The sequence below is a fragment of the Cydia fagiglandana genome, chromosome 3 (assembly GCF_963556715.1).
Source record: "Cydia fagiglandana chromosome 3, ilCydFagi1.1, whole genome shotgun sequence".
NCBI lineage: Eukaryota > Metazoa > Arthropoda > Insecta > Lepidoptera > Tortricidae > Cydia > Cydia fagiglandana.
Window position 1 is genome coordinate 23,531,392 of NC_085934.1, and position 11,755 is coordinate 23,543,146.

At 41.2% G+C, this 11,755-nt stretch overlaps 1 protein-coding gene across 1 annotated transcript; it reads right to left on the bottom strand.

Moving 5' to 3' along the window:
* Window positions 1–2,065: 2,065 nt before the first annotated feature.
* LOC134680585 (doublesex- and mab-3-related transcription factor 2) lies at window positions 2,066–11,121 on the bottom strand. The gene is made up of 3 exons (XM_063539693.1): window positions 10,931–11,121; window positions 9,709–9,847; window positions 2,066–2,742 (listed from the first exon to the last, which is right to left on the bottom strand). The coding sequence occupies exons 1-3, from the start codon at window positions 11,090–11,092 to the stop codon at window positions 2,531–2,533; spliced, it is 513 nt and encodes a 170-aa protein (XP_063395763.1). The 5' UTR covers window positions 11,093–11,121; the 3' UTR covers window positions 2,066–2,530.
* Between the last annotated feature and the right edge of the window lie 634 nt (window positions 11,122–11,755).

An 11,755-nucleotide genomic window follows, 5' to 3' on the forward strand; every position in this document is an offset into this window, starting at 1 on the left:
GATACCGCTATATTATGTGAGCCCAGAGAGTTGACAGATAGACAGGTAGCGTCGCTAAGGAACGGTACCTATTCCATCTGTCCAATGTCTTTGTGCAATGTGTATTACGTCTCTCATTTTGCTTAGTGAAGAGACTGAGACGCAATGACATTATTGGACAGATGGAATACCACCCTAAGACAAAACTGTGACTTCATGACTAGCCGATTTCGCATGCACATATATATCAGGTTTGAGTTTTCACCGCTCACGCCTACGAATGTGTGCGTGTCGCGCGCTAACGCGACGATATCGGTGTGTAATGAAATCTGTTTTGTGCTGGCGACTCTCTATCTTCGTCTATTTGTCAACTATGTGCGGAAAAATGTTTCTGTGTTACAATGTGTTTAAATATTTGTACAATTTTGGCATTACATTTAGAAAGTTAACATTTGTTGTAACATCTTGTAAATGGAGTGAGTACAGATTTCATTGACGGGTTTCAAAAATATGTAAGTACCTACATAAATAAGGCTGTAAGTGTCGCGTTATTAAACAAATGGAACTGTCAGCGGCCGAAGTAGCCAAGCGTCCAACAACGACCCTACCACGTTGACATCAGCTTGAACACAACCTAGTTGCTACCATGCAGAATAAATCGTGTGCAAATCATTTCATGTTAGACATTGGGCGCGCTAAGGTTCTGCACCTGTACGTACGGTCAGCCAAGAAAGTGGTTTACCCCTTTTCGACTCTATCATCTGATTGATAGAGTCGGAAAGTGGTAGACCACTTTCTTGGCTGACTGTACCTACACTTTGTCCATGTAGTACCTATTATTGTCCGACAATATGTTACCTTTTGCTTGTAAATTTTGAATCTGTGTAATAAAATTACTATCCATATTTTGATGAAGTATACTCATGCATATCGTTGTTTTTATATTTTTTGATAAACAAAACAACAAACCCTTATAATGTAAAAGTTTTTTTTTTAAACTCACGCAAAATATTAACGATTAATTGTATCTAATTATAAATTAATACGATAATGAAATTGATTAAAGTATTAAAAGAAGCAAAGCCTAGGGATGGTAGTTTGTACTCGCTCCAGCATGGTTCTGTTTCCGAGTCGGGATCTTAACTTCTGGTTGTAATACTATGACCTCAGTATAGACAGACATATTTTACCAGAAAATTCGTTAAATAAAGCACTCATTGTTCGAAAAAGTATACTGATTTTTATTCACAAAACCCGACTTGAATCCTGTTCTTTTAGGTCAGGGTAAGGGGACCCATGGGACAAGAGAAACGCTTCTAGGGAATATAAACAGTTAGAGACATTTATATTAAAGGTACTAAAAATAAAACTAATGCATAAATAATGTTAATAATGCACGATTGCGACTGACCAGCTGGAGTCGGACCGCGCCGGAGCGCATTTACAGAGTGCCTATACATTGTATATGGCAGAAGCGATGGAATTCGACCGAAGCCGTCCGCGTCCGCGAGGAGCCGACCGGCTGGCGGCCGCACAAATGGGAAATGTGCGCCGACTCCGTCCTTTCGGTGGGAATCTTACTTTATATTTTACGTAGAACGACTTTCAATAAACAGCTTCTATTTGGCCTGAGTCAAGTAAACTATTAGTAGGTACATTACGATACAAGTGCGAAAAGTAGGACGTGTACAACGTTTTTACAGTACAACATAATATGGTCCTTTAAATGTTTGACCGACGTATTTTCCTGCATCCCGCCCTATAGTCCGTATTTTTTAGCATTAGAAAGAACTTCGCAGAAGTTCGCTTGTGGTTCTAAATCTGGCACTTTTAGCGGTAACAATTTGAATTAATTTTTATGTATTGACCATGCTACATTAGATAATTCAATAATAATTAATAATTAACGAGCCTGATAAAAACTGCACGCTTGCTTCTGCGGAGTTCTTTCTAATGCTAAAAAAAACGAACTATAGGGCGGTACAGTAGCACCTTATGTACTGTAAGGTTCTCTTACCCCACCTGACCCTCTTTAATAATACTTAGGTACGTATAAGGTTATACACATGGACACAAAAGTCATAGGTTTAACTAAACTTTTATATCTATATTATATTATCTCGTTCCTTTTTACATTCTTTCAAATGCCTTAAAAGAAGTAAAAGAATACACAGCTATTTTATCTAATCTTTGGTATATTAGCAACTTAACAAGATGTACCTTCACCTAACACTGGCACTCTTATATTTATTAATATATTTGGCACTCTTACACTTATGCATTTGCTATTGTAGAGCCAGAATATTCACTACGATAGGGTACTAAAAATCGTGAAATATACTATGTGATAGGTATTTAGAGGAAATTTGCTCCATCATTGGGATAGACCCGGGATTTTTTTGGCCATGCTAAATATTTCTATGGGCGTAATTTAGCGCTAACGCGCAATTTTGCCTCTAATGAACCGACCCCCTTTCTAGTGGATCTAATACCAGTTTCAACAAGGCTCGCGCCAACGGGTCGATACAAAAGAACGAACAGGTACTGTGAACTACTTCACGCCAATGATAGACTCAATAGAGAAAGAAATCTTGGGTGTGGGTGGCGGAGGCGGGACAGGCGCGTAGTTGAGCAGCGCGGCCAGCAGGTGGCGGCACCAGAGCGCAGACGGCGCGGGCGCGGGCGCCTGCAGCGCCGCGTCGGCGAAGGCGCGCCGCCGCCGCACGCGCTCGCTCCATGCCGCGTCGCCGCCCGCCAGCCCCTCTGACAACGAAATATACTTACATTACTAATATTATTCGTTTTTATATAGCTTTGAATAAACTTAAAAGTGGTAAAATTTATTGTCTTTGGTGACACTGGATCGCTAGCCCATTGCTCTGCCGTCTGAGCATCCAGGACCTCTCACAAATATTTCCACCATATGGGCCTTTAGGGAGGCAGCCTAGCGATATGTACCGTAAGAGCGTTACACTTACACATTATATTCAAGAAAGGATCGCAGCTAATAAGGATTTTTGACTCTCACTCAAATATTGTAAAACTGTACGAGGGTGGTATGATAAGTGATATGTTTTTTTTTTAATTTTTGAATATTATTTATTAACGTAATCCCCTTTCAATTTTATTTATGCATTTTTCCCAACGCGTCTCCATCAACTTCTTTAAGCCCTCCAAAAAATATGTCTTCGGAAACTCTGCAGAATACTCATCCGTGGCCTCAATGACCTCTTCATTTGACATGAAGCGTTTGCCTCCGAGCCAAGATTTCACGTTTGGGAACGGAAAGAAATCCCAAGGAGCCAAATCCGGGGGATAAGGAGCGTGCGGCAGTATTTTGTAACCCAATTAATTGATCCAGTTTGGCCTTGACGATGTGAGATGAATGAGCCGGAGCATTATCCCGGTGAAACGGCACTTTTTTGCGGGCTATTCGGGGCCGTTTTTTTAAATTCTTCATCAAATCGAGACAACAAATCAGAGTAGTACTGTCCCGTGATCGTTCTTCCCTTCGCTCTAAATAGTCTATGTGGATAATTCCTTGCGAATCCCAAAAAACGGTCGCCATCACCTTTCCGGCCGACGGAACCGTTTTTGCTTTTTTTGGAGCACTTTTGCCTGGACAAGTCCACTGCTTTGACTGTTGTTTCGTTTTGGGAGTATGGTGGTAGATCCACGTTTCGTCCACGGTAACGTAACGCATAAAGAAGTCCTTCGGATTACGCTTCAATAGCGCCAAACACTCTTTGGAAGTGACCACTCGTCTGCTTGTTTTCTTCAGTTAGCAAACGCCGTGGTACCCATCGGGCCGATAACTTCCTCATTCCCAAATGTTTAAGAACGGTATTTTGTACACGCTCCAGTGACAATTAAGCCACATATCTCAGCTACCTCAACTTCAGTCTACGATCGTCCATCAACATATCACGGACTTTGTTGATGGTTTCCTCCGTGGTAACTTCATTTGGACGTCCTGGGCGGGCCTCATTTCTGAACTCGTTATACCACCGCTTAATTGTGGCAATCGAAGGTGAAGCATCGCCATACACGCTATCACACTCGTTTTTTAGGGTTCCGTACCTCAAAAGGAGAAAACGGAACCCTTATAGGATCACTCGTGCGTCTGTCTGTCCGTTGGTCACAGCCTATTTTCTCGGAAACTACTAGACCAATTAAGTTGAAATTTGGTACACATATGTAAATTTGTGACCCAAGCATGGACATGTTTTTTTTTATAATTTTAAAATAGATAGGTTAGAAGTTATTTAAGAAAATAGCCAAAAAATTACCATTCCCCCTCCCCCATTTATCTCCGAAACTACAGGGTCAACAATTTTGAAAAAAATACACAAAATAGTTCTTTACCTGTAGATGACAGGAAAACCTATTAGAAATGTGCAGTCAAGCGTGAATCGGACTTATGTACGGAACCCTGGAAACGCGAGTCCGACTTGCACTTGGCCGGTTTTTTCATCTCATCACGCGTTTTCCCCTTCAAAAACAGAAAGCGTATCACTGACCGATATTGTTCTTTTTCCTTTTTACACACACAATTCCACTTATACTGTTTAAAAGGCTATAATTCAAGAAGTAATTGACGGAATCATTTGAAACTATCAATTTTCCCGCGTACAAAAAGTCCCGCGTGTAGGCAAACACATTTTTAATATTCAGCCATACCGCATATTGCTTTAAAGTTCATTACTTATCATACCACCCTTGTACACTACATATTAATTTATTACTAAGCATTTTTAAGTGATTGGATGGATGGGATTGAATTTTTTACGACTTTTACCAAACTCAATAATATCATGGTTAATCAAGTGTTTTTGGTCCTTCGAACCGGATCTCACCCAGTTATGACAGATATCTAAATGTCGCGGTAGGTATATACTATTTGGTCAAGCCAGAGCAATAAAAAACTAATCAAAACGTACGAAAGCCACTAATTATTAATGTGGTGATTGATGTTGAATGGCAGCCGCGTCTGCCACGCGACCTTAACTTAATTATTACAAGCAAAATAACATCCAAATAGCACGTGCCGGCGGACACAGACATTTGCAACAAATAGCTCGTTCAAAAACGTTTTGGCACCCGCGGGCCCGTCACTCAGCACAGACATGTTTACACACAGACGCACAGACGGACACCCGACACCGCGCCGCGCAAACACCGCTCACTTGTAAAACTATCTTCACGCTTTTTTATACCCCATAAAAATACTTGAAAGAGATTTCTAATAGACAGTGAAATGTTACCGACTGCTAGATGACAGCTTTTGTTCTAATGAGACATCTCTTTTTATTGAGACTATTTTTAATTGTTGAAGAGTATCTTTTTACATCCTGTGAACTACATAGTAACTTTTAGTGGATAATAAAACGTTTAGAACATGTTATTTGTCGTCGGTGTTGATAAAAGAACAAGGGTGCCGCCGGCTGAAAATAGGGCGGTTAATCTAAAAAGCATCCAAATGTTTCGCTTTTTTTTCATACTGCTCGATAAAATGTGTAGAGTCAACTTCGGAAGTCGTTTTATACTTAAGTACCTTCTACTTTTTAACTTTGAAATCAAAGTCTTATCTATATGAATATCGTTAAAACAAATTTAAGTAGGTACTCTACCCATTTCTTATCATTTTGAGGTTGGTTCATTTTTATTGGTGTCCAGCGGGTTAAGTAGATTTTTTAATATTTGAGAATTTCTATCTCAAGTAGGTACCTACCCTAATAGCATTTTCTTGTAGGGATTTTGTTGGGCCTTTGTTTACGTATTAGTTGGGCAACCGTTATATTTGGCCGTACGATTTGCTGGAGGGCCCTCGACAAAGGCCCTCCCGAAGATTCCCAACAGAGGGCCATTAGAGTAATTTTTTCGTTGGGCCTATTTAAATAAATCATACAATTATTCAACGGTGGTGGTTTTGGTTGGGCCGTGGTTGGGCCTATACACATTTGTTTGATGGTTGGTTAATTGTTACATTTGGCCGTACGATTTGCTGGAGGGCCCTCGACAAAGGCCCTCCCAAAGATTCCCAACAGAGGGCCATTAGAGTAATTTTTTCGTTGGGCCTATTTAAATAAATCATACAATTATTCAACGGTGGTGGTTTTGGTTGGGCCGTGGTTGGGCCTATACTCATTTGTTTGATGGTTGGTTAATTGTTACATTTGGCCGTATGGCTTGCTGTAGGGCCAACTGCAAAAAAATAAAAAAGGGCAATTCTTTCGTTGTGCTTCTGTTTGCAAATTCAACAATTACCCATCGGCAAGTCAGGTAGGTCGGTAGGTAGTCGTGCTCCAGGTTGAAGGCCCAACACAGCTTGTCCCACAAAGGGCCAACATTGTAACTTTAACGTTGGGCCTTGTGTAGGATTCTTACAATACTACCGTAGGTAAATAGTTGTGTAATTTATAGTGGGCCTACAGTCTTAATTATGTAATGGGCTTTTGTTTACGCGTCCTACAGTCACCCTACGTTAGGTAAGTGGTTGTGTAATACGACGTTGGGCCTTTGCTGATAAATATTACAATTACACTACGGTAGGCATTGGTTGTATCCACATGAAGGCCCTAGGCAGCAGTTGTTGTTAATCTTCTCTGTATCGTTCCAATTTTAGTATATGTACTGCCGAAGCAAGTACACTTACTATACACTCTAATTTGTATATATACTAACCGCACTTCGAAACTTCGTAAGCGAGATTTATGTTTTTTGAGTTTTAAATTGAGAAAATGTTGGTAAATTTTTAAAATTTAAATTTTTTTAAATTTATGTATAAATTTTATAGTTATAGCTATTAGATTTATAAGTTACTTTAAAAAAATATTATGATTATATCCGGAATAACGAGAAAATAACTATAACTTCGATGTTTGGAGACAGTAACGCCATCTAGTGACGCCACAAGCAAACTCAACTGGTATTGTTGGGCATCAGTACCACAGCCAATGTTGGTAAATGCGATATTTGTGCTCACTGGGCCAACGAATGTTATCGTTGTTTAGCCACCGGTACCAAAATACACAAAGGCCCATTGTTAGGCGTCAGTGCCACAGCCAATGTTGGTAAATACGATATTTGTCATCAATGGGCCATCGGATGATATCGTTGACTAGCCAACGTTACCAAAATACACAAAGGCCCATTGTTGGGCATCCGTGCCACAGCCAATGTTGGTAAATGCGGTATTCGTCACCATTGGGCCAACGAATGTTATCGTTGTTTAGCGAACGGTAGCAAAATACACAAAGGCCCATTTTTGGGCCTCAGTGCTACAGCCAATGTTGGTAAATGCGATATTTGTCGTCATTGGGCCATCGTATGATATCGTTGATTAGCCAACGTTACCAAAATAAACAAAGGCCCATTGTTGGGCATCAGTGCCACAGCCAATGTTGGTAAATGCGATATTTGTCATCATTGGGCCATCGAATGATATCGTTGACTAGCCAACATTACCAAAATACACAAAGGCCCATTGTTGGGCATCAATGCTACAGCCAATGTTGGTAAATGCAATATTTGTCGTCATTGGGCCATCGGATGATATCGTTGATTAGCCAACGTTACCAAAATAAACAAAGGCCCATTGTTGGCCATCAGTGCCACAGCCAATGTTGGTAAATGCGATATTTGTCATCATTGGGCCATCGAATGATATCGTTGACTAGCCAACGTTACCAAAATACACAAAGGCCCGTTGTTGGGCATCAATGCTACAGCGAATGTTGGTAAATGCGATTTTTGTCATCATTGGGCCATCGGATGATATCGTTGATTAGCCAACGTTACCAAAATACTCAAAGGCCCATTGTTGGGCATCAATGCTACAGCCAATGTTGGTAAATGCGATATTTGTCGTCATTGGGCCATCGGATGATATCGTCGATTAGCCAACGTTACCAAAATAAACAAAGGCCCATTGTTGGGCATCAGTGCCACAGCCAATGGTGGTAAATGCGATATTTGTCATCATTGGGCCATCGGATGATATCGTTGACTAGCCAACGTTACCAAAATACACATAGGCCCATTGTTGGGCATCCGTGCCACAGCCAATGTTGGTAAATGCGGTATTCGTCACTATTGGGCCAACGAATGTTATCGTTGTTTAGCGAACGGTAGCAAAATACACAAAGGCCCATTGTTGGGCATCACTGCCACTGCCAATGTTGGTAAATGCGATATATGTCATCATTGGGCCAACGAATATTATCGTTGTTTAGCCAACGGTACCAAAATACACAAAGGCCCATTGTTGGGCATCTGTGCCACAGCGAATGTTGGTAAATGCGATGGTGGGCCAATACAAAATTAACGTTGGCTACGGAACGAACCTCATCCCAACGTTTTCCCTACCGTTGGCACCGTGGGCCCCAACGAAAATGCTACTAGGGTACCTAATCTCAATAAATTTTACAGTAACCAAATTAGTTGACTCTTTGACAATTTAAAAGTTCGAGACACCTAAACCCTATCCAACCTTATGAGTAATATTAAACTAAAATAGGGACAACTTAGTCAAGTTACCGTGTTAAAAATAACAACCGGGTGTGAATTTTTTGTCCTCCGGTGTCCGTTACCGTCCCTTCAGCCCTAACCATATCTACCGAGAAATATTTCAAAATACGAGTATACCATTTTAACTCGCTCCGAATCCAAGGTAAATATTATTTCAGCTAATTCGCATTCTGGCTGAACAGTGACAGAGCCGGCTCGCTTACTATAACAACATATCGTAGAGTGCCCGCGACACCTTAGCTAAACCATCTGACGAGCGTTCATGTTGCTTAAACACTGTAAGAGACGCTGCACTTACAAGAACCATTTAACTGTGACTTGCAGTCCTTGCAGAGCTTTGACCGTTATATGTATTCCTGGAACTTACTCGTAGGTATTTTAATATACTGGACAGTATTAACCATTTAGAGTCGCCTGTATTTTGTAGGTGTTGGAATAACACGCTGTTGATTTCAATTTATTTTATTTTAGCGGTCGCATTTCGGTGGTGAAAGCATTTTAAAAGAGTTTGGTAATCTTACGTTTGTGTTGGGGAACAGAAACATATTGATATTTGGAATCAGCATGTGGTGCGGCCAATGCGACATGCGTGATGATAGCGGGGTGTTACTGATGTATTAGCAAATTAATTTCAAACATAACTTTATCGGTCATTCATTACAGTACTCATTACACTAAAACATTTTTTTACATTTATACTTGACTAATTTTTTTATTACATTCCTATTGTGGCATACCGTTGGCATGACTCGGACCACGTTTGTTTGCTGCATTTACCCATCTGTTACTAAAATCACCCCAGAACTTAAAAAATGCCTATCATGGATTTGACTATTTATACTATTTATTAATTATATGTATTAAGTAAATCTATGATTGGTATAGTAACTGGAATAGCTAGGGGTCAAGACAAAACTCTCACCAATCTCCTAACCAAATTATTCTTGACTACTCTGGGCACATTGCTCGCCGGCAACAGGATAATCTCGGCAAATTGATAACCCGTTGGTGTGACCAAGTAACGACGGTAACATGGCTCTCCTGTTGCACTTGCAATCGCCCTAGCTAAAGACAACTAAGAACCGCGAGCCATTATGTGGAGAAAGCTGTTGCATGAAAATGTAGCTACTAGAAAATGTCAAAGACACAACCTTCAGAATTGAAGATACCGACCAAGAAGAGGATAGGCTAGGTACTGACCGCCGTATTGAGGAACGGTGACGCGCGAGAGCTGCACGCAGCGGAGGCGCGCGCGGTAGGCGCGCTTCCGCGCGGCAAGCGCTGCTGCCTCGCCGCGCGGCGCCGCCCCGCCTGCGCCTTGCTGACGCCGCAGAGCCACCTAAAACAACCACCATTATTATATGTACTTACATTCACAATTTTCACTTAGGGCTTGTGCACAAATCACTCGAGGTCCGATGGGGGGAGGGGGGTCACAAAAAAATCACGATAGATCACGTTGGGGGAGGGGGGTATAAAGGAAACCTCACGTGTATTTTTCTACAGTGAACGAAACTAAGAAAAAAAAACCTACCACATTAGATACTTTTTCTCGGTTTCTTTAAACATGGATCTTCACTCTGCACTTCAAAATAGCGAGTCTATTTCACGAAAATATAAAAATAAACACGATTTTCTATGTACAAGACAATTTATCTTAAAATTACATCAAAACAAAATATTTCAAAAAAATACACGTGAGGTTGTGTGGGGAGGCAACCCCCCCTGGGTTGCCGAAAACCTCACCAAATATCACCATGGGGGAGGGGGGGTCAAAAAGTAGCCGAAAACACCTCGCGTGATTTGTGCACAACCCCTTATTCACTGTTGGCGATTCGTGGTACCATTTCATCACCGTTTGTATGTGGGGACATGGAGACGGTATTTTAGGCCTAATGTCTCCAAACTTTTTGAGCCGACTGCCAAGGCCACAACTAGGCCTCCGCTTCGTTTTTGCAAACCGGAGAATTTGACTTTTTTGGGCTATGTAGGTATATCATGATAATAATAATCGATGTAGGTACCTATAACAAGTAAAAACTTTGTAGGTATCTAATACCTTATCTATTATATGGTCTATACACTTTCGTTCTTTAATGTTCTTATTACCACCATCTCATATTGCACTGAATTTGGACATGCCTATGGGGACGAGTGGCATGATTTAGGGCCGGTACAGACGAATGCAACCCGACTGCAATTTGTATGGGACTGAACGCTAACTGCAACGTCGGCGTAAAGTCCTTTAAGCATACGAGTACCTATTATGCACCGACCGACACAATGTACTAAAGCCCTTTAGTTTTCGTTGTAGGTATGTGTCGCAATGATAGGCTGGAAAAATTTGACCTACCTATTTTAATATCTTATACTCCAAGTACCTATTTTTTTTTTCAATAGTTTTGGCACCTTTAAAACTTACTTGCGCGGCCATGACGCGCTGCCGCTCCAGCACCAGCAGGCACCCAGGACAGCGGCAGTCCCTCCACCGGCACAGCCGCTTGTGCCCCTTCAAGCACGAGATCACCCCGTGATTCCGACACCGCGCACACTTCGGCGTACGAAGCGCCTTCCTCTCTTCCATTACTTATTAAAACACTGAAAACAACGCACAAGTCATGTTTGAACTGACGGCTGTAAAGCGAAGCTCAAGTTTAAACGCGATAAAGCCACGCCCTCGGCAGCCGGGATTGGTCAAGCTAATAAGGAGGCGGGATCCGCCTTGATACATTGTTGGAAGATAATTATATTGTTTTTGTGACATTGCTATTGATAGAAAAGTCGCGAAACTGTGATAAACAGGACAGTAGGTATCTTAGGAGAGCACAGATTAATAGAATCAAAAGTGTACACAATCCCTGCTAATATTATTAATGCGAAAGTTGTCTATCCGGAAAATCTGTTACGACCTCCTCTTCACGCTCAAACCGCTGATCTGATTTAGATGAAATTTGGTTTGGTTGGAAATGGTTTGGGGCCCGGGTAAGGAAGGAAGGACACTGGAAAATGTATATCAATCATCATCATCGATGAGATGCGGCAAATTAAGCTTGCTCCTTGTAATGTTATTAAGTTTATGTTTGATTCATTCACACCCTTTAATAGGTATACAATATGTAACTGAACGGAAAGCATTACTCAAACCCGTTAATGTATAGATCTCGGGTATAGATCATACTAAGCAACTTTTACCACCAACCCCGAAATCGCGCAAAAAGATTGACTCTCCCATAGAAAATTTCAAAAT